The 24,760-nt window shown below is 25.5% G+C and overlaps 1 protein-coding gene across 3 annotated transcripts; it reads left to right on the top strand.

Moving 5' to 3' along the window:
- The first annotated feature begins 424 nt into the window (after positions 1 to 424).
- Positions 425 to 10,105, top strand: LOC145834853 (uncharacterized). 3 transcript variants are annotated; one of them, XM_082942371.1, is made up of 6 exons: positions 425 to 549; positions 1,097 to 1,281; positions 2,652 to 2,921; positions 3,586 to 3,747; positions 4,454 to 4,546; positions 9,546 to 10,105. In XM_082942371.1, the coding sequence occupies exons 3-6, from the start codon at positions 2,892 to 2,894 to the stop codon at positions 9,690 to 9,692; spliced, it is 432 nt and encodes a 143-aa protein (XP_082798497.1). In that variant the 5' UTR covers positions 425 to 549; positions 1,097 to 1,281; positions 2,652 to 2,891; the 3' UTR covers positions 9,693 to 10,105. The 3 variants fall into 3 exon arrangements, with proteins under 3 accessions (XP_082798497.1, XP_082798498.1, XP_082798496.1); XM_082942372.1 differs by lacking the exon at positions 9,546 to 10,105 and adding an exon at positions 6,962 to 6,996; XM_082942370.1 differs by lacking the exons at positions 4,454 to 4,546; positions 9,546 to 10,105 and having other exon boundaries at positions 431 to 549; positions 3,599 to 3,674.
- Positions 10,106 to 24,760: the final 14,655 nt, after the last annotated feature.

Here is a 24,760-nt window from a genome sequence, read left to right as displayed (position 1 = left end):
AAAAAGTTGAAAATGCCCCCTTATTGCCCCTTTACTATTTATGGTCCTCCTTTAGCCCTATTACTGCTTATGGCCCCCTGAATACCTCAAATGGCCCTGGTCTTGAGTTATTAACAATATAAGGTCTTATTTTTTAAACTAACTATTTTTTTTTACTTATTAATTTCATTTAATAAAGATGGCATTAGTTTTAACCTTTGTTTTAAGTTTTTCGATAGACTAAAAGTAAAACAAAGAACTAAACAACTACCTTTTAAAAGTACTAAGAAGGCAAATATGATATCTTGCTTAAAATGTTTGTATTATCAAAATACTATATTTACTCCTATGTTATCTTCTATACTATGAAGTACTTAATTTTTAAAAACTTGAAATTAATTTAGGTTTATTCATAACATTTATTAGTAAGCAATTTTTTATTAACAGCATCATTTAGTGATTTGTTAGTTAAGCTTGTCATGGAATCAAATGAAGTTTTGAAAACATCACTTGTAAGTTTTGTGAAGAAGTCCAATCTTATTTTGGAAGAAGTGCTGGCTGAGTTTAACAGTGAGTGAGTGCTATTTGATATAATTAAAACAAAAATGTTGTATGGAAGATCTCTTGTAATTGTATATCCTGTATAAGTTATTTAGTTTGTATAAACTTTTTGTTTACATAAAAAAACAAAAACCAACATAAAAATATATTTATATTTAGCAACTTATAAAAAGTTTAATATAAGGGCTTTGATTTTTTTTCTAATAATGAATTTAAGGTCTAAGAAGTAGAACAACAATTTGAAGAGTTTTTAGTTTAGGAAAAACTTGTGTTTAAGTATATGTTGTAATGTTTAAACAGACTTTTTGTCTGGATTTTTTATAAGCACACATTATAAACATATAATAAAAATTGAACACATTTTCTAATAGTTATCTTTTTGAAACCTTGTTTAAACTTCTAAAAGCTTAAAATTCTTTAGTTTGGAAAAATAACTAAAAAAAGGCTATATTTATAAAACTTAGTTATTTATTTTATATTTACATCTAGATTGTTAATTTTAAAATTTAAAAATTTTATTATTTAATTTACTAAACTAACAAGTTCATCAATTTAGATTATAATGATGCTCAAAAGTTTATGGAAGACAAAAAGCTGACAAAAATTTATCATATTATCCAACTTTACAAAAGTTTGTATGAAGAAAATAGTGTTGGTCATCGTGACGAATTAGAAAATAAATTAAAAGTATACAAACATGATTCATTTCAAATTGAAATTGAAAAATTTTATCACTTTGAGGTAGTTATATTAATATCAAAAGAATTATTTTTTTAATATCTAAAATAACTAATTTGACTGTAAATTTTATTTACTTAATGATTTTTGAAATCTAAAAATATAATATTTATGTAATTAATAATTAACTAAAACTTTTATGTCATTATATTAGCTTAGTACTGTTTGTTTTGTGATTAAGCATAACAAAATATTTACTTTTTTAACCTCTTAATTTTTTATTGAAATAAGAAGTAGGTATAGTTCGATACTGTTACTTAAATATTTACTATAATTAATTTTTTAAAAATAAACTTACAATTTTCAAAAAAATTAAAGCTGCATCAAAATTAAGTATTTTTTATTATTTAAGAATGATAACAATTTAAACTTGTACAATTAACTATCAATGTCATATATTTTTTTAATGTCATTTTTATTTTGTAATATACTTATAAAAATGTTTAAATTTTTATTACAATATATTTTTATAAGCTTTTGAAAAAAACATTCATGAGTTGTAGTTTAAAGTTTGTATTTAAAAATGTTTCAGTATGTATTTAGACTGTATTCTACTGTTTATTTATTAGTAATTTAAACTAATAATTTATATATCTTATTAACTTTAGTTTCATAATTTATAAATTGACACAGTATCTTACTTTTTACTTTGCAATAAGTTTGTCCGCAAAAACTTCTTTAAACTGATAATGTTTTCTCTATCCATAAAACATAGCAGCTCTACAAATTCTGTGAAAATCATTAAGAAATTAAATTAGGAAAAAAAATAGGAAACTGTTTGCAATATGAAACTATTTGATAGGTTTAATTACTAAAAACATATACTTATGTATACAAACAGGATATAAAAAAGTTTTATCTAAAGTAAATACTGAGTTTAAACATATAAGTTGAAATTTAAATTAAAAAAAGATTGAATTATTTGATAATATAAACTCAATTATCAGTTTTGAAGAACAGTTATTGAACAAGTAAATCTAGTTGCTATAAAGTAAATTAAAACAAAGGTAAAAAATATATCTAGCATGAAAATTAAAAAAGTTAAATTAAAAGAAAAGTAAGTTTTTCTTTAGTTAACTTACTTTTGATAAGGTTTTATTTCTTACTTATAATTATAAGTATATATTTATACTAAAGATACCAAATCATTATTACATATTTTCACAGTACTTAAATGCTTTATCTTGACGTACATTGATCTTCACAGACTCTCTAGAGATGTTCACATTTTACGAACAGTGAAGTATTGCCGTTTTAATTAAGTATTTTCGTATAAAAACATTAATTTAGTTTTTCTAATGGCTTTATTTGTTTGATTGTCTAAAATTTGACACCTTATTATTATACGAAATTATAAAGGTATATATTTTTAGGAATCACTAAATTTGTTTCTACGCCGAATAGACCAAAGTTTGGGTGCTGACTCGTCAAATGTCCTGTCCAACTGTGACAAGCTGTTGAAAATTGATGATAAGTTTCCTGAAAAAGTGTCAGTTGTAAACGTGGTAACATCAACCAGTGTAACAACAGACAGCTCTTTCTTTTTCCCATCAGATGAATTTAAATATTGCATTGTTGTTTTACTTCGTCATTTTGCCTGACTTCCCTGACGAATGCACGTTGATCAGCTTGAAATGGTCAAAGTATGTGTATATTGTATAAATATTTTCTTTAATACAATTGTTTTTTTTTTTTTAGATGAGTGAATTAAAAAAGGAGTTTAAAATGTAATATGAATAAAATAGAAATGATTAAAGTTTAGTTTCTTTAATACCCCTTTTATATAATTGATTTTAGGTTCAAAAATAAATTACTGGTAAAAGAGTATTTTGTGATAAACAATAATTTGTTGAGTTAAAATGTTTATTCAAGATTTTTAATGTTATCATTTTAACATCTAAATAATTTTAGAATGTTTACTATTAGCAAAATATAAAAGTTTCTATTATGAATAAGTATGCAACAAGTATAGTGTTCATAAAATGTTTAATTCAATAAATTTTATTGCTAAGTTCTATAAATTTTTATAAAGTTGTACTAATTTATAAGGTTTTATGTTTAAATTCATGTTTTGATGAACAAAGCAGTTTAAACCTAATTTAATAAAATATTTTTTATAAACTCCTAAAACTTTCACGTTCTTTTATAGTAAACTAATATTGTTTTGTGAATACTTTAAAATTAGTTGTTATGACAATCCATTGTTTTGTTGCAATGCAAAAGTTTAAGACTTATCACATATGTTGTACTTTTATAAATTAACTCATTGAAACTTATAACTACAATGTTATGAATAAAACTATAAAGGAAGAACTTACAGACGAAAAAACAAACGTTGTTATTATTACTTTTAACAATGAAGATGTTGGCAAAAAGTGGAAGCTAGAAACTAAAACCACATATCAAACCTACTCTGATATCAACAAAAACTTCTACTCACTGCTTGGATTAAAGCGTTCGTTAGAAAATGTTAGTTTTATATTTAAAAGCGCTTTTACAATATAATTTATGATGTATGGCAAGTAGACAACCTAAACTCACTGATCATACCAGCAAACAGTAGCTTCAATGTAAAACATGATGACTGTGTCCGCTCGGTGGGCCTGCTGGAGCCGGCAGAAGTGGTACTGCCTGAGAGTCGCTTGCAACTCTAGCAGTTTCAGGCTGTCAGCTAGTGCCCTTTTCTATAAATGTGATTGTGTTACAACTGATTGTATTTCGAAGACTTAAAATTTCTTCTTTTGTTACTGATTAAAAATTTTTAATGGGAACTAAACGTTGGTTTCAGTCTACCAAGAGCTTGTGATCTATTGATCATACAGATATGATCAAAAATTGTTGTTGTAAGTTTTAAACTTGTCTGACGGCAAATGGAGGCCCAAGATTTAGCTCTGCTGACTTTTCTGATGTTTTGTTATGTGTTTAAAACATATATTTTTCTAACTTAGCATCATCCTAAATAATGTATTTAATAAAGTAGAAACAATTGAAAACTTTTTATTAAAACTTATCGTTTATAACCTAAATTTATGATGTGGCTAGCATGTAATGCTTTATAAGTGCAGGTTTTATTATATCAAGTTTTTTTGTTATTAATACTTGTATATTTATTCTTGAACGACCAATAACTAAGTTCTAGTTGTTGTCAATCATATCTTACTTATTAATCATTTAGGCAAGTAATGCATCTGCAATGGATTATTACGGATCAGCTCTCGCTCGTGGAGAAACTGCTATTGCTGCTTTAGAAAACGACGATTTTTTGCAGGTGCCTTAAGTTGTAGAATGTATTTTATATTGGATTTTTAAGATAATAAATAAATGTAAAAAGATTAAAAATAGATAGATATTTAACACCAAACTTTCGTTTATTATGCTAATACAAACCTTGTTCAAATAATTTTCAAATTTTCATTAAAAACATTTTCCTATTTTTTGGTGAAAAAAAATAGTACGTAGTTTTGCCGATCTACCGATGAGGAGTTGTTACTTATCTACGCGAACATGACTATTAACTGACTTAACGCGTTATAACAATATCGGTGACGGTTACTTTAATGTTTATATTTGACTTAGCTAAGTTATTTAGCTAAGTCGACTTATGAAATGCGAATTAACTTAGACTATAATTTAAGCGTAGCCTAATTAAGTAGTTAGATTGTTAGAATGCTTAAACTAATTGTATATAAAGAAATCGAGTCTTAGAAACAAAAAGCTGTATTACGATGAATATAAAATGCGATAAAAACAATAAAAAACTGTACAAATAAACTACTTTAATTCAAAAGTTCATATAAAAAACAGTCGCCATCGTACAAAAAGTACGATGCGAACACAACACTTACATCAACAGCGTTATCACTAACACACTCAAAAACTTAACTCCCTAAAACAAGCGCGTTACTAAATTTAAGTGGTTTGAATAGTTTGAGAGGAAAGAAAGAAGAACACCGCTTTCGATAAAGAAAAACAATGCTGAATTGTTACATAGTTTATGTTTAAAAAAAAGGTATGCTCACCGTTGAAATAGTTTGTAAAAAAATTGACTATGAGTTTTATTTGGGAAGATCTTTAAAAATACGGCAGGTGTCAAATTTGCACAAGCGGACAAAGTTGCACAAAGACAAAAATGCACGAAGACACTTTGCACGAGCAGACTATTTTTAAATCACTTTTGTACGAAGGGTTATTTTTGCACGAAGACATTTTTGTACTGTTGAAATTTTTTTAATTTTTATTTTTTATATAGTTTTTTATTAGTTTAATTTTTTTTACTATCACTGTTACCACTAACCCTTACCCTCGGTCGGTAACTTATATTATTCGTTTAATCTTTTTATTAATTTTTTTTTTCTATTTTTTTTTAATGGAAATTTTTACTAGTTTTATTTTTGTTTTGACTATCACTGTTACCCCTTACCCTCGGTCGGTAACTTTTATTTTTCTCTTAGTTATTTTTTTATTAATTTACTTTTTTTCTATCTGTTTTTTTTTTTAATAACTTTTTTTTTACTCTCGTGCAAAAATGACCCCTCGTGCAAAAGTGTCTTCGTACAAAATTGACCCTCCGTGCAAAATAGTCATTCGTGCAAAATTTACCCTTCGTGCAAATTTGTCTTCGTGCAATTTTGACCCGTTCCCTTGAAAATACTATAGTAAAATATTTTACTAAAACTTACAACAAACAACTAGCAAGCATTTATCACTAAAATGTTTATATAGCTTTATGTTTGCAAGTTTGTCTGAAAGTTTAGCTTTTAGCCGGAAAAACTATTAAGAAAATGTTTATCAGCAAAATCACTTAATTGTATGTTTAAAATTATGTATTTTAAATGAAATATATTGCTATTCTTATTTCAAAAGTTACATTTTACTGCCTCCTTTTGCTGTAACAACTAACTACTTTTCGTAATCTTTTATTGCTGCTTTGTATTACTTTTGTTTATTTATAAACCAAAATGCTAACTGATTTTTATGTACATTGTTTATAATACTCAGGTACTGATTAATATAGCATGAGGATTATGGTTGTATTATTCACAATCAATTTTTTTATAAATCTTACTAATAAGTAGTGATCTACCGGATTTCTTATTTAGGATCCTTGCGGATACTGATCCAAATCTTTTTTTTTTAATTTAAGATCCGGTCGGAATCGGATCCGGTTCTTATTTTTAAATTAGGATCCGGCTGGATCCGGATCTCTTTTTTCAAATTAAGATCTGGCCGGTTCCGAATCCTAAATGTTATAAGTTTTATGTAGTTTCAGTAGAGAACAAACTTATAAAATTTAACTATTGTAATGCAATTAAATAATAAAAAAATTTTAATACAAATAGTTTGTAAAAAAAAACTAAGTTATTGTCTAAATATTTTATATCAACTTTAGGAATAAGAACGTTGTAAAAAAATCTCAGTTTAAATGTTAAAATTCAAGCTACTTATACGACTAAACTTGAATTTTTTACCTAAAAGAAAAAGAAACTAAATGTTACAATGCTTGCAAAAATAACGAACTTTATTTATTTTTTTATGATCACATTTTGCTTTTATTTACAAAAGTTCAAACTATAAGATGAACAATAACTTTTTTAACAACTGTTTACATGTATAAAAGTAAGTAATCTAGTAAATAACATTTACTCATATCAACGCCATTAAGCTACAAAGAATCCTATTCTAGTTTCTTCAATTTGTGATGAAGAAATAAAAAATTTCACCGGTTTTTGAAAGCAATCGATTCCACTTTTGTTCGTACAAGTTACCAGCTTCCGAAAGTAGCTTTTCAGAATAAACAGAAGATGGTGGTGCCGAAAGATACCTTCCTGCAAACCTGGCAAGATGTGTGTGTTTTTTCTTGTTTGAGTTCCACCTAGACAAGACTTTAGCTTCTTTAACTTCTTCAGCCGTAAAAAGTTTAATTTCTGTCTCAATCTCTTGATCAACTGAATCTTGTTGCTCAATTTCGTGAGTGTTTGCACTTGTTTCTAATTTAAATGTGGAATAAAACAAAAAAAAAATTTTGGGAACATCATTTTTAGGTAGATGAGCTTTAGGTTTATTAGGCGGTACTAGAGGAACTTTTGACCACTTTGACCAGTCTCGCGAAAACTATGATTTTTTACTTCTGATTTCAGTAGCCTTACAACCTTCTGTTTGAGATTAGCAGAGAAACAGTCAAGTCGATACCGTGGATCAACAGCTGTTGTGAGTTGTTATTATGGAGATTTATTCGTGTGCTGTTAATAGTAGTATAAAACCTTCTTTCGAAAGCCTCTTCTATAATTTCTTCCAAAGTTGCTAAGGTTGTAGAACTACTTTAACCTAGTGGAGTACTAGCTTTATGATTTAAAAACTTTTTTAGTACTGCTGCATGCGGGATGACATTTGACAACAGTGCATTGTTTTTACTACACTGCTGCGTTACTATGTAAAGAAGTTCGAGCACTTCTTTAAGGAGGCTAACAAGTTTCCATTCATCAGCTGTAAGAATATTTTTGAGTTTGAATTTATTGTTAGCTACGTAGTTCTGGACACTTTTTTTTTAATTTTTCTAATCTTTTCAGCATAAGGAAGGTTGAGTTCCACCTTGTTTCAACATCTTGCAAAAGTAGCAAGGCTTTTTGCATTGACACTGGTGAACCTAAAGTGACCTGTTTTTTTTTTAGTGTCTCGCACGCTGTAGAAGAATGATTAAAGTGGTCAACAGTTTGACGGGCTCTGGCTATTAATACACTTATGTTAAGGTTTTCTGAAAACAGTGTTTCTTTAATTATCAGTTGAAGCATATCAATTTAATATATCTAAATGAGAATAAAATAGTTAAATTAAAACTTTAAAAACTTTTAACAAGTTGAAATACATTAAAATTAAGTTTATGTTTTATAATGAAAAAAGAAAGTATATTAAATTTATAAATAGAACTAGTTATAGAATCAGTAAAACAATCTAATCTGCAAGAAACTTTAGATTAACCATTCACTATTTTCACTCTGATGGATGTATGTACATGTTTACAATTAATGATTGACTTAACTGAACTTTAATAAGTCTGTTTTGCTTAACTAATTTTGTATATTATAAATATTCAAAACATAATATCTAAGTATATAAAACTAAAAAAAGCTAATCACGGAAAACAAAGTCTTTCCAAACTAATTAAATCCGGATACAAGCAAAAAATTGCCAGATCCGGTCGGATCCGGTAGATCACTACTAATAAGTAAAATATTTAAAAAAAAATCGGATTTTAAACAGTAAAGTGTTTTTCATATCAAAGTAATTAGAACTATAAATGATTAAAGCAACCAAAATAATCACAAATTTAAAGTCGAGATCATAATGGTCGTATAACCAAATATATGTTTTTACACAAGCTAGGTTAGTGACTAAAAATTCAAATAGCTTCTAAAGTAGGGTTTCTAAAATTAATTTCCGTAGTCGCCCCTTTGGCAGAAATTAAAAAAGATGCCGTTTGTTTTTTCATATCCCCTCTTAATTAGTTAATTACCTAATTATATTTTCGCCTCAGAATATGTTGTCCTCTTAAAGCCGAAATCACCCCAAGTATGCGTTATCACACACTTTGTCAAACCCTATTTAATTTTTTTTAATGGTTTCTTTTCTACTATTAAATGATATCGAAAACCTATCCAAGTTTTAAGTGCCGTAAGATTTCGGTCTATTAACTAAATGTTTTCAATAATTTTAAATCAAATTTCAATTGATAGTCCAAAAATTTTCAGAAAGCTTATATTTGACTCACACTATTTTGAGCGTATAAGAATACTCTCTGCTTATAAAACAGTCTTCAATAAAGTTTCACTAAAGCTTCTTAAATGCTTCAGTTTTAAAAGCATTTAGTCTATTAAAAAAGTTTAAATAAAATCAATGGTATTTAACTTTTAAATAGTTGTTTTACAGTATTTAACTGAAATTACGTTCTCTGCAGAATAGACTGTATAAAAAGATAAACACTGTTATTAAAAAAAAACTATTATTTATGCTTTAGATGTCTTGATATATAAATATAGCTTTAAGGACTGTAAATTTATGTTATTAATAACATTCTCTAACAGAAAATGATTAGACTAACGTTTTTTATTAAAAAAATTACATTAATAAACTTTGTGTGCACAATAAAACATTTTTTCTGCACTTTTTTTTAGGTGCACATCGTGAAGACCATTTGTTTGGCTAATACTACTGTTTAAAAACATTGTTTTTAAGTATATTTATTACTTTATTTATGTTTTTTATATATTTAGATGGGAGGAAATCTTATGGTGACCAGAGGAAAAAATAATGTAGATGTATTAGTAAGTTATCTTCATCCAAGCAAAAGTTCTGATGATCGACCAAAAGTCAAATTTTTATTGGATAAAGTTACGAAGTCAAATAATCTAGAAAAATAAATTCTTTATATTTTGCATTGTAATGATATTTTTTCCGGAAAATCTAAGGGATCGGAATTAATTGATAACTTAATGCAATTTAGTAAGGTAAAACTTAGCATTAATTTTTATTGTCTCATTTATCTTAATCATATTCTTCATTTTAATTGTTCAAAACAAATAATAAATAAACCTTCTATACTTTGCATTTTAATGATGTTTTTTTTTCGGAAAATCTGAAAGATCGGAATTAAACTGAAAAAGTAATGCAATTTCTTAGGTAGAATTTAACATTTGCTTTCATTGTTCCATATAGTTTAATCATATTTTTTATTTGATCTATTTGAATTTGTAAATTAATATCATTAATATCGTTTTAAACAAGTGTACTCTGTAATTATATAAATATATTTTTTATTGTGATTTAATGTATATTGTATTATACCTAATGAGCTAGTAAGTTTTACTAATATTTTAATCTGATAATAAACTAGTAATTGAAATAAAAACTGGTTTTATATATCTAAATTTTATAGATAGTTTTCATATGAAATTTGAAAAAAGGTAAAAGAAACACAGTATATAGGTTTTGTTTATATAGTAATTAGATAATAGTTGACAATATTTTTGCTCATATCACCTCAATATTTACTAAAAAGATTATGCTTTTAGTTTTGGAATAGTTTTAAACAAAAGAATATAATTTGACTACATACATACTTTGCAAAACTTTCGTTTTTATCAATGCATATTAAACTTTTACATGCAATAATAAGATATATTTGATTTTTTTAATATCTACTATTTCTATTTTTAAAAATTCCCAATTTTTTTTTCCACTACAATCAAACTGTTCATTAGAGCTTGGAGCTTAGTAAAGTTAGTGAGTTTTAGTTAAGAAATGAGAAAGTATGTTTATTATTGATTTACCGGATCCGGGTCCTTTTCAAATAAAGATCTGGACTGGGCTAGATATTCAATATTTCTAAAGCTTGTTAATGCCAGATTACACGTTAGAAATATTTATTTTATTCGTTTATTACATAAAATACGATTGGAAATTTTGGACAGGCCGACTTACTATAAAAGCATGTTTATGGTCGGATATATAAAATTTTTAATATTAGTGGACCATGTAATCTAAAAATAATTAAAACTAAACATTTAAAAGCAAAATTGTACTGAAAAATTTATTTTCTATTGTGTACAAAAAATCAAGTTTTAATAGAATGTTTGAAAATATTTGTTATAAGTTTTAGTTGTGTTTTTAGAGTTAATTTCAAACTAATAACACGTCGCGCGCCAGTGGTTTCTGTTTGGCGGACCTAACATTGCCAGTATATATTTAATTGCTTATTATGTATATATTAAATAAGTAACTTAGCGTTCAATAAATTTTGCCATAAAAAATTGGTGGACAACATATCGGTATCTGCCCCGCGACTATATTTTAATGATAAAAATGTGTACAATCTAAATAAAGAAGTTGAAAAAACGTAAAATATTAACATTATTATGATACTAATTAAACTGCGGTGCTAATTAGCAATTGTTATATTTTAGTAAAAGGACAAATTGAAAGTTCTTTTTTAATACAGATTTAAAAAGTAAATTGACTTGTTATGTACAAAAGACTGTTATTTCTGGCCTACCAATTAGAGAAGTTGCCCAGCCCTAATATAAAACATAAAGACTATACAAAAGATAATTAGAAACATAATAATTTATAAAAGTTACTTTAGTAAAATTACTGTGGAATAAACTAACAGGTCTTATTGATCCAATAAGGATTACAATATAAAATAGTGCAACTTTAACGTTTAATTTAGACTTATGGTTTTCCTATTCGTCAATTTTCTTACTTCTATAGCAACCAGAATTGTTTTAAAGTATTTGTTAACCTACAATGTACATGTATTACAATCTGTAAATGTACATAGTTTTGTTTATGCTTGATGTCTATTTGTGTAGTTTCAGAAAGCTTTTTGTTACAAACTGTGACAGCTTTGTACTTAACTAGGTATTGGCTTGTTAATTTATAAAAGGGTTTAGTATATAATTTACGAGAATGTACTACCTTATACTTACATCAGTGTTAAACTAGTATCATACAACTAGAGTCTACACCAACTAAAGACTATGTTTACTATTGAATTTTATACACTTTAATTATTTAACTGACTTAGTGTCTTATAACTGATCTATTGACTAATACAATAATTTTGAAAACATAATTAAGACCATTACTATATTTAAATAAAACCTAAACTTTTTACAAATAAAGAATTACCAAACTAATATAAGCAAAGATAATGAAGCAATAATATACAAAGTAGATAAAAACTATTAAAAAACAGAAATGAGATGTGTATTATATTTTAAAATGTTCTTTTCATCTATGTGCAGTAATTACCACTGGTATATAATTCTACTACCATAATTATCGACAAATCTTAGACTAGTGAAAGTGTTCATTTATTTGACTACATATTTTTAGATGCAGAAGTTTTGTTTCTAAAAAAAAAAAATTCTTCCCTTTTCAATTAATTATATCCAGATCTTATTTTCAAATCAAGAACCTATGTACTGAATACTTTAAATTTTAAAAATTGTTTTTACGTAAAAATTGTTCTAATAGCTATTTGAAAATGAACAGTTTAATTTTTTTTTAGAAAAGTATTTTTAGAGGGCTAATTTTATTTAAATTTTTCGTTTACAAGTAGTTTATAGTAAAATTTCATATTTAATTACATTCTAATAGCCATGCTTTTACTTATAAAAATTAAATTTCCACCTGATTAATTAATAAAATATGTAGTCTACAATAGTAGCCTGTAACGCAATAAAAACATTTTAAGTTGTTTTGTTCTTAATGTTGAAGTCATAAATATATAAGATACTATAGAAAATTAAAATGCTGAACCTTTTTTTTTAAATTTAGTTAAGATCAATTATTCAAGGTGCATAGCTATCTTTAGATTTATTAAGATTTATTCAAAAATTGTTTTGTTTTTATTTCACGAAAAATTTTTTCTGAGAGTCTCAGCTTTCCGACGGTACCTTTAGATGGTTTACTATCATTTCTAACTCGCTATCATTTCTAACCTGATCATTTCTAACCCGATCACTTCTAACCCGATCACTTGTAACCAGATCACTTGTAACCTGATCACTTCTAACCCGATCATTTCTAACCCGATCACTTCTAACCCGATTACTTGTAACCCGATAACTTGTAACCTGACCATTTCTAACCCGATTTATTGTAACCCGATCATTTCTAACCCGATCACTTCTAACCTGATCACTTCTAACCCGATCATTCCTAACCCGATCATATCTAACCCGATCGTTTCTAACCCGATCATATCTAACCCGAAATTTATTTAGCCGATCTGTATTAACATATTAAATCATTATATTTTAAAGATAAGGATTTGTTTTAAAAAAAAATAATCTCAACAAAATAGTTCTTTTTTTGAAATATAGTTTATTTTGTTCAAAATAAAACCTAATGTTTAGATAGCTTTTGTTAAAAATTAATTGGTTCTTTTATTGTTTTGACAATAAGATTTAGAATTGGATTATTTATTAAATGTAGTTAATTAGTTTTAAAAAGCATTAGGAAAAGTTTAAGTCTTTTGTACTCTAAAGATTGAATATTAAGTTTTGGTAGTCGTCAATGTAAGAAATATAATGAGTATCGCAGCGGTTAAAGTCTATTCTGTACTTTCTTTTGAAATTATTCTACATGATTAATATATTTTTTTAAGTGTAGAAACCAGATTACCAATTTGCCTCCAAATTCAGAGAGAATTTATATGAAATACAACTTTTAAAAAATATTAATATCAGCGTATATGAAAATTTTAATAATACAGTTAATAAAATTTAGTAATTGTAATATTAATGGTGGTTTCATTTAAAACTAATATCATTAAATTCTAAGTTCTTTAAACGAAAGTGTATACTGTTTAATACAAAGCCAAAAGTAGAGGTAGAAGGGTTTTGAAATATTCAGAACTTGTCATTTACTCGAACTTTAATTTAATTTTAATTCTTAAATAAACTGGTAAATTGTATATAAAGATTAACTGTAATTAAGTTATATTTAGTTATAATAAACTTAACTATGAAAGTTTAGTGTCGAAAACTTATTATTACGCATTTTAACTTTTTCTTTTGAAATAAAATTTATGTAGGGCAAAATTAATTTACATTTTTCATAAAAATTTGAAGTTTTCAAAATTTAAACTTGCAAAAACACGATTATTCTCACGATTAATAGTAGATATTTCTAAAATAATTTTCTTAATATCTTTTGAAAGTTATTGTTTTACATGTTTTCAAAAACACAAAAACTTTAGATTATTTAGCGATCATTATATTTGAAATGTAAGGATAAATTACTTGATTAAACTATATAACTTAAAAACTTATAACAAAATATTAAAACCAGTTTGTATTGTGAAACCTATTATATAGGTTTAAATTTTCAATTAAGAAAAAACTCATCATATTTATAGAAATTTAGAGGTGCAAAAAACCACCGAGAATAAAGTCAATAGACTGCAAACTGGCTTTACTGTAATGAATAAAAAATAACTATGTTTTGTGTAATAATCGTCTGGAAAAATATTTGATTAAAACAAACAAAGAACCTAATGGAGTTTTTATAAAATTCTGCTCATAATTATACTTAATTCAACTATAATTAATTTATTATTCTATTTCAAAATGTTTTATTTTTAATACTTACTTTGTTTTTACTTACGTTATTTCAACTGCTCATAATAAAGTAATTTTAAAGAAGTTTTTGTCAAATAAAGTACTAATTTAAGTCGCAATTAAAACATAGGCGAGATTTAATTACCCTCGAACTTGTTATACAAATAAATTTGTCTGTTTAACTGTTAGTTTTAAACAATTTTTTTTGCTCTAAAAATAAGTAGGAATTTATTAATGATGTGAAATCCAGACGGTCAATCGACATAACAACTTTTACGGTTCAGTTATATGACATAAGTGTTTTAATATCATGCTTTTCCACTTAATATAATAAAAGTTTTTAGCTTCTCCTAATGTTTGTTTGAATTCCATTGTCTTAATAGGCCTATGCAAGTTGCATAACAATTTGTATAAGTTATTAAGATGAAACTTAAAACTACCTTACTATAAAAGGTTAATACATTAGTAAACAATAACAAAACATTTACGTAAGACTTTCAATGCAGTTTTTAAACCGTAATATAAAAGTTTTTGTATCGGAATATTACAATTGTAAGAGTTGACTTTTTAAAATTTGCTTATGTTAAAACTATTTTAGTCACGTTAATTACAATAAGATCCAACTAAGATACAATTATCACTGCTTATTTTAAAATCCTACAAATAAGAGTTCAAAATACTTTAAGGTGAACAATTTAGTAAATTGTATATTATTAACGAAAAACGTCTCTTAAAGTGTATTGAAAAAACAAAAAAAAATAATAGAAAAAAACTAAAAATATGTGTAGGATAATGAGGTAATAAAAATATATTAAGATTATGTTAAGTTAATACTAAAATTAAAATTTATACTAAAAATATTTTTACGTAACACAATAAAATCATTTTTTTAAGGTAACTAAAAGTTTAATTCTTTTATTATTATTTTAATAACTTCATTAAGACTAGTTTGTTTTTGCATGAAACTTAGATTAAAAAATAAAAACGTAACATAAGTAAAATGGGTTAGAAACGATCGGGTTAGAAATGATCGGGTTAGAAGTGATCGGGTTAGAAATGATCGGGTTTAATTGGGTTAGAAGTGATTGGGTTAGAAATGATCTTGTTAGAAATGATCGGGTTAGAAGTGATCGGGTTAGAAATGATCGGGTTAGAAATGATCAGGTTAGAAGTGATCGGGTAAGAAGTGATCGGGTTTAATTGGGTTAGAAATGATCGGGTTAGAAGTGATCGGGTTAGAAGTGATCGGGTTAGAAATGATCGGGTTAGAAATGATCGGGTTAGAAGTGATCGGGTTAGAAGTGATCGGGTTAGAAGTGATCGGGTCAGAAGTGATCGGGTTAGAAGTGATCGGGTTAGAAATGATCGGGTTAGAAACGATCGGGTTAGAAGTGATCGGGTTAGAAGTGATCGGGTTAGAAGTGATCGGGTTAAAAGTGATCGGGTAAGAAATGATAGCGGGTTAGAAATGATCGACTCCCCCTTCAGATATATATGCAATAGCATGAATACAACTTAAAAAATGCTGCACCTTAGGGATACTAAAGGAAAGAGTATAGTAATGAAATATAACAGTGTAAAAGAAAATTTTAGAATTTTATTATTGTTGTTTCTGGTCATACGTTAATGTAAAGCTTCTTAAATTAATGTTGAAGGTTTTAATTTTCCGAAGGTACCTTCAAAACGGATCAAAGCGACTTAACTTTAAAGATATATGCTATAGTGTTAATGCAACTTAAAAAATGCTGCAACTTTAGGATTTAAGCATTTCATAAATAGCATTCAAGCTATTGCATATATAACTTCTAAAAGTTTATTTTAACTTGTGTATTCTTGAGGTTCAGCATTTTTTTAGTTGCATGCGTCTTATTACATATATCTTTGAAGTTTAGTCGATTTTAGTCTTTTTGAAGGTATTTTTGGAAAGCTGAGACTTTTAGCAACAATCTAAGATGCTTTTAGTTGTCGTGTGATAGAGAGTAACAATTATATAATTTCTTAAAATTCTTTTTAACACTATTATATTTTGGTAATGTTCAATTTCTTTGAGTATCCTTAAGCTGCATCATTTTTTTAGTTGCATTCATGATATTAAAAACATGTCTTAAGTTAAGTCATTTCAGCCGTTTTTAAGGTACCTTAAGTCAACTCATGAAAGAGCTGACACTTTTATAGAGTTTTGTCAAAAGTAAGTTTCTGAAGTTTTAATACAAATGTGATGTAATAGTTGTAGCTCTAAAATGTCAGGACTACTATAAAGTGATAGTTGTAGACTACTTAATGCTTCGGGCTACTGCTATGTGTTAGTTGTAGACATCGTTATATTTCAGGAGAACTGTGATCTGATAGTTAAAGATCCATAGTGATGCACTCTACTGTCCAGAGATAGTTGCGGTAATCCTCAAGTATCCTTATGGTGTAGTATTTTTTAGTTGCATTTATGTTATTCCATATATCTCTGAAGTTAGGTCGGTTTCAGCCGTTTTGAAGATACCGTCGGAAAGCTGAGAATTTCAGCAACAATTTAAAATGCAGTTCATTGTCGTGTTACTAGGAAGAACAACTACAAATTATGATTTTTTTATAAAAAATCTTGCGTAGACAATATTCTTAAACTTGGTATTTAACCATACTGTAAACCTAACGAGTATATTTTGTACTAAAAAGTTGCTAATTATAGAGACAATATTATATAAACTCACGACTGAGCGACATTTAGCCTTTCTTATATTATTTTATTTGCTGAGACTTGTATGAAGATTCTTAAAAAAAAAAAACCGATTTTAGCAACATTTTGGCTATCATTAGGAAATAGCTTTACATTTTCTTAAGTGATTTTGATTTTTAGTAAACTGTTTCACCTATTTGGAAACGATGACCAAAAAGTTTTTATTTTTTGATCACTGTGTCGAAACATGTGAAACAGTTTGTAAAGAAATACTTATCTAAAATGTTTTGTTTTTTTTTTTACTTAGGATATTAAATATTGATACTAGGTTAAATTGACACAAGTTATGAGAAAACTTAAAAAACTTAAATTTCAAAATAAATATAGACAATGAAAACATAAAGAAAATTAATAAAAGGGTTTCTTTTATAAAGTTATCAAGTCATAAGGTTAAAAGGGACAAGTGTTAACAATCGATTGAAAAATATTTTAAAGTCGTTAATGAACAACAGTGGTTAAAAATTTAAACACACTAAAATACCATTATTAGATGTCTGTATTACTTTGTACAGCTATTTGTTTTTATTGTTGTAAAAGTAATTGGGATAAATTGTTACAAAAAGAAATTAAAAGTTCTTTAAAAGAAAAATATTTCAAAAAGAAAAGGGGGTATCAAAAGCCTATGTCGATAAAATAGGGCTCGTTATGTACAAAAGGCTGTTACATCTGGCCTACCAATTAGCGAAGTAGCCCAATTCTACAATAAAGTATTAACAAAAATATACAAAAGTTTTTGTTAGAACTAAAAAAATACTTATATTTAAAACAGTATAAAAAAACAAAAGATAATAATACCTGTGTCATGAAAAGCAGGAATCGCAGTTAGTATAAATAAACAATTGTGAATTTTTAGTTTGAAAATAAGTAAATTATTTTTTTATATTTAACAATTTTAACAAATCTATTTCTATGATTTAATTTTTTAACTTTAACAATACACCTACAATAATACTTAATTGTGATCAGTTTAACTTCTTATTCACTCAATGGAAATGTTTTAGGTAGTACAACAAATAAAATTTACTAATATAGTTGAACTAACTTATTATTTTGATTTGTTTGTAGCTTAGAGTTTAACAAAAATTTTTAGCAAAACAATAATTTTGTACTTTTGTTTTAAGTTAAACCCATTTTGAAAAATATTTTTGAATCTGCGGTCAAATATTTAAAGATTTAATAGTAATATTTAAACATTTTATGTTAAAGTATTGTATGGGTAAAATTTCTAAATAAAATAGTAAAAAAAGTATTCTATCCTCTATTCAAGAAATTAGCTTTTGCTTTTAGAAGTATTTAAATTTGTAAAATTATTCAAGGTTTAATTTAAAAGTAAAAGTATTACCAGATAATTCGCTAAGTTAAAAAGTTGTTGAATTATATGATAATTTTTAGATTATTGAAACAATTTTAATTTAGATTTAAATTTAGAATTTTTCCTTTGGTAAGCTTATGCTTAAAAATTAACAACAATATAGATTTTTAAAGCAAATTATCTGGTGGTTAATAAACATTATGTTATAAAAGTTTTTTTTTCAGTGTTATTAGCAAAATTTTATTCAAAACTTTTTACAAAGTTTACATTAAGTTTTAAAAAATATTTAGTTAACCTAGACTTGACTTATTGTTTTATGTTAAAATAGAACTAATTTTAATCATAAAAGTTACGTGTTCAGTTCCATTAAATACTAACTTGTATTTAGAGTCTATAAGACTAACTTTAACATTATATGTTACTAAAATGACAAAAATACTTTTTATTTTATTTTTATATTTTAACTAGACAACGTTGTATTCCGTTACAAATGCATCTTTAAAAGAAGAAAAGTCAGACAGTCTTATATCAGACATAAATGTTTTATTATTCAAATACAGCTTTAAAACGATCATCTTTAAATGTAATGTCAGATATATTACTGAATACAAACAAAACTTTTAAAATTGTAAGAAGGTATTTAAAAAAAAACCAACTGAAGGTTAAAAAGATAGCAATAAAACTAATAATACTGTTATTAAGTGTGACTTTAAAACCACAATAACTATGTCTAAAATACTACTGTTAACTTGATTTTTTTTTTCAGGTAAAACACTGTTTAAATATCTGTTTTTTGGTAAAAAGCTTATAACCTGTTTAATTTGATATTGATTATAGCTGCTGAAAGCTTTTTTTAGCAATAAAGTAATTAAAAACATTACTTAAAGATTCATTAATACTTGTTAAACATTTTATACGTTTTCAGATAGTATATACCTATGCTAAAAAATACAACTAAAATACAACTTTATAAGACAAACAAAAGTAGCTCTTGATAATTTCCATAAGTTATAATTTATATTTAAAACGTTTCTTCCATAAAAACAAACTTTTTAAGTGATTTCATACCTAGCTACAAAATTTGATAATGACTGTTTATATTAAAATCTAAACAACTAAAAACTACTAATACGTTAGTTTTTAGAGACTTAGAATAGAACAAAAATTTACTCTTTATAAACTTACACCACAAATTGAAGTTATTTGCGTTTCTATATTCTTTAACATAAACACAAAAGCAAGAGTAAAAACTACATCAAGTTTTGTTTTTGAAACGATTTTATAACTCTAAGTGTTTACAAATTATAGCTGTTTTAATAACTAAAAAATTTGTGCTTGATTTAACTATTTTCTGTTAAAACAAACAAAGTATAAAATTTACTTAAAGTAATGGTGTTATCATACTTAAATGTTTTTTAAATACATAAATTTATAAAAATGTTTAAAAATTAAAAAAAATATATTCAAATTAACTTGATAGTTTAGTTAAACCCTGAAATTTTTAATTTAAAAAACTTAAACATCTTTTTTGCTTACTTATTAAAATATAACTTCAATTAAGAAAAACTTCCAGCTCCACTCCCGGAATAGTTAGCTTCAGTATCTTCTCCAGGGTGTAAAATTTCTTCGCTTTCGTGCAATTTATTGTTGTCGCTTATTGAAAACTCACAAAGAGCAAGATATGTTGAGCGTTTATCTGTGTTACGAAACCCTTCAACTAGATTTTTTTCTGGGGTAAGGTTGCGCCAAACGTCTAATACTACGTGTGTTCTGTAAACAGATTTTATCGGATAGAGATATCTCCAGCTTGATCCGAAATCAACAAAAGAGCCATCTTTGGAAACTACATCATTTGTACCCTTGCAAATTACAAACTAATTAAGTTAAGAGCTAAAATATATTTTTTTTATTGAAACACTAGTATACTTGATTGAATTATATTTTATGATGTTAAATCCTAATTAAAATGGTAAATCTCTTTTTAATGATTTTATTACTTTTAATGAAAAGTTCGTTATCAACCAAGTTAGTAGCTAGTCTAGTTCCAAAATTATTAAGTTTTTGAAATGAAAACTAATTTGCAATGAAGTAAAAGTATTCAAACAAAAAATAACGTTGTTTGCTATAGAATGATTAGTACACAACAAAACATGGTTAATTGAATCAAACTAAAGTGTGCATAATATTTTTTATTAAATATGTATATATTTCATATTTTTTATTAGATACATATATATCAACTTATTTTTTACTAAAGTTGTATGAAAAATTTTGAGAAATTAATGAGGCAGATGCAAAATATAGTTAGAAAAGGTGATCCATGGTCAAAGAAGTTCAAGTGTAACATTTCTTATATACCACTTTAAAGCTTCCACGGAGCTAAAGTTCGCAAACTGTTCAGTTTATAGGTATTTATCCTGGACATGACATTAAACTGTATTCTGTTGTATGACTCGATAATCGGAATGTTTTTTCGTACACCAGGTCCTTGGACCAATTTTTTAGGCGCTTTTTATTTTGTTCAACAAACAATGTATTTTTATTTATGCATTAAACATAGCAAAGGTCTTTAGTAATCAAAGATTGTGTATATACCTTAATGATGGTTTGGCAATATTAGAAAGTTAAGTAACGAAAATAACTCTGAGCTTTCAAAGTATGATTGTACTTTAAACTGCAAAAAGTAATATATTTCAACAATCTTAGAAACTTATAAACAAGCACAGTCTAAAGCCGATATTTTCATGCATAAAAAATTCAACGCAGTTGTATATACATTGAAACAAGAAAAATACTATTTTATGCCTACATGTATGCATCTGTATAATCGAAATAAAACTTAAAAACTTCGAATTTTTTAACTTTTCCCTGATAAAGTTTTTTAGTTTGTTTTTTGGAAACGCACTTGATTTTTTTCTTTAAAATGTAGTGCGCAGATACCAAATTCCATTATAGAAATTTTCAGATTTTGATTTATGTTTTAATATTTGCTGTTTGTGTGTTTTTTAAGACCGTTTACTGAGTAGGCTAAAAGAAAAATCTCGAAACAAACTGCCTTTTTCTATGTATTTTGTAAATAACTTTATTGATGCTCTCTAAAAAGTACTCAATTACTATATGTTAGTTATTAGTTTATGTATATATAAACAAAAATTTACTTTCAGTGTACTTATCTTCGTTATAGATTTATAACAGTATAATTACAAAAGTTTCATTAGTATAGTTTTATTCACGTTTTGTTTAATTGTATCTGAACAGTTTACAGACAATCTGTACTAAAAAACAACTAAAAAAGTTATTAAAAATATTTTTGAAGTATTTAAACAAGTTATCAAACAAAATAACAATTTACTTTTTTAATATTATACATAACTTAAACATAACAAAAATTAATATAGTTTTTGCAAGTGCATTGTAGATAAAAAATAGAAAAAATGCAATATTTTGGTTGTACTGTACTTATAACTTATGGATGGAATATTTTTTTGATAAAGAACTGTGTATTATACAGCATTTCCTGCTCAAAAGTGTAAACAATGAAAATTTAAATAAACTTACTTTTATTCTATATTCTAGAAAACGTTTTTGCAAACTTTTTGTACTTTTTGTACTAATTTTGTTATTAAATAAACAGATGTACATATATTTTATAATTTAAGAAAAAAAAAACAATACTTAAAAATATAAAAGATATACATTTTTAAAACTTACTGCTAAAATACCATCAACCCAAAATACAGAAAGAAAATTCGGTTTCATTTTTTCTCTAACAAATTCAAAAAAATCTTCACCAGGAGATTTTATTCTTGCTAGACTGAGTCCTCTGAGTAAACACTCATTTACTGCTTCATTGTAGTTTAAAGATACATTAAATATTGGTACATAACAAAAATTATCTACTAGAAATCCATCTTTTTCTTCACACTCTGAATCTTGAAAAACAATATTTTCCTTGCTTTGACCTACAAGAGCTAGCACAAAAATATAAAATAAAATCATTTCTGTAACGTCGGTAGCTTTAATGTGTGATGTTATTATATCTAAAAAAAATAAAAAACACCTTAAAAAAATTACCAACTAGTTTGAGCAAAAAAATACTAGCGAGAGTAAATATTTCACGTCATTTAGTAATTCAATAGTGTAAAATTGAGAAAACACCTTAAATTAAGTTTCTACGATTTATCAATTATATTTTTATGATGAAAAAGGCGGTACTGTTTGTTGTCGAACCAGATTAACGAATGCCATATAAAATATTAATGAGGTTTTCAAAATGTTTTCCTTACAAGTTGTGTTTTTTTACTTATTAGTTCTGATTTGTGTACAAAATAATTTCACCTTATTAAATTTTTATCAGGATAAAAACATTAGAGTATTATTTCGGGTAACGAATATATTTCATATATTCGGTTTATGAGATTTTTATTATAAAGCTATTATATTAGGAAAATAAATCCAAAAAGTCCACTTTCTAAACTTTATTAAAAATAAAAACTTTGTTTAAGTATTTAAAAAAATTTCTTATCTAAAAACAATTGTTTACAAACATATGATAAAGACATTTTAAAATTTTATTTTAATAAGTTTCCGTAGTTTTTATTAACGTTCAATAGTTTAATTTTTTTTTTGAAAATCGCTTTAGAAGTAAATAATAATAATAAATATTTTGTGTAACAATATCCGAACACTTTTATTATATTTTAATGAAAAAAAGAAAATTTGAAACAGGACCAGAAAGTTTTGTACGAAATGTTTTATATAGCTAATTATTAAAAAAGAAGTACTTTTTTTTTTTTTAAATTAAACAATAAAAAATTTTTACGAAATATATTTAAAAAAATTCTAAATAATAAAAGCTATTTGTCATAAGTAACCTTTTTACAATTTTACGTTAGCACCAACGAAAGTTAATTTTCCACTTAAGGAAGTTTTTATTGTCGAACTAATTTTATTTTTATTAAACAGTTCTCTAATATTTTGTTTAACCTTATTAAAAAATACTTAAACACTTTCTTCAAGTTAGAAATAATGTATAAAACATTCTTTTATAATAACAAGTAAGAACATTTCTATCCTTTGTAAATCTCCATTTAGACTTAACTTCTACAAAAATTTTATTTTAATATAGCTTTACTTATCTGCTCGTTGCTTTATATCTTAAACCGTGCATTTTTAATCATGAAAAAAATTGCATGCAGTAAAACCTGAAAAATAAATTTTTAAACATAATTAAACACTAATAAGTTGTATTTTTAACCAAGCTAAACTGTCTGATATAAATAAAGATATTTTATATTCTCACAACAGATTTTAAAACATACACTCATAAAAAAACAAAAAAAGAACATTGTTTGAGTATAAGTATACACAACCTTATAACTAGAAAACTCAATTGTTTGTCTTGGTCTAATATATATCTTTTAAATTATTAGAAGTAAGTAATAAAAAAGTTATCCCTTTAAAAAACCTAAAAGAATAAAAATTAACAACTGTTATAACTTTATATAAGTTTTAGGTCATTAAAAATTTCTACTTGCGTATAGCCTGTATAGTTTTTAACAAGTTTTACAAGTTTTGTAAATGACAAAAAAAGACAATTAAATGTTGTTGTTTTACATTAATAATCTAACAAACTACACTTAAATAAAATATTTTAGAGTAATAATAATATACTTAATAATATACAAACAGATATTCAATAATTTTTCCATAATAAGATTTAATCAGCTTTTTATCAGTTTTTTATCAGCAGGTAAAACCACTTATTGTTAAATTCAGGATAAGTATGTTTTGTTCTTTTAACTAAAAACGTGTTCCTGTTAACCAAATAACTCTTAACAAAGCTTGTCCACACCTTTTAAATTTTATATTTAAGTACATTAAAACTTATTTACATAAAATATACCAAGTTATTTTACCTAAAATTTATTTTTTCACATTTATTAAGAGTTACAATGTATTATTAAATATTAGATATTTCACTTTATATCCTTAATATTTAAATATATAACTGTAATTGTTTGATAAAAAATCATCAGCACAACATTTTTTAAAACTTGTCGAAAGCAAAAGAGTGTTTTTATTTAACATAATAAGATTTGTAAACATACTAATCTAATTTTTTTTCATTTTTAGTAGAAACACTTTTAAAATTTTTCACTTCTCAAACATCACCAATACATTTATAGAATAATTTAGTAACAATTTTAACAACAGCTTACAAAACTGTTGTAAAAAATTCGAACATAAAAATTATTTACGAAAACGTGTAACTCTCCAATTAAGTGCAACGTTAAGTTTACTTGAAATATTTAGTAATTA

This window comes from Thalia democratica, chromosome 4 (assembly GCF_965202585.1).
Source record: "Thalia democratica chromosome 4, ktThaDemo2.hap1.1, whole genome shotgun sequence".
NCBI classification, from domain to species: domain Eukaryota; kingdom Metazoa; phylum Chordata; class Thaliacea; order Salpida; family Salpidae; genus Thalia; species Thalia democratica.
This window is presented reverse-complemented; position numbering and strand designations above follow the sequence as displayed.

Excerpts from the sequence above, each read along its gene's own strand:
- LOC145834853 (XM_082942370.1), top strand. The coding sequence starts at position 459 with ATGGAATCAAATGAAGTTTTGAAAACATCACTTGTAAGTTTTGTGAAG. Across the intron at positions 550-1,096 it reads AGTGCTGGCTGAGTTTAACA|ATTATAATGATGCTCAAAAG; the intron begins GTGAGTGAGTGC and ends TCATCAATTTAG. Across the intron at positions 1,282-2,651 it reads AAAAATTTTATCACTTTGAG|GAATCACTAAATTTGTTTCT; the intron begins GTAGTTATATTA and ends ATATATTTTTAG.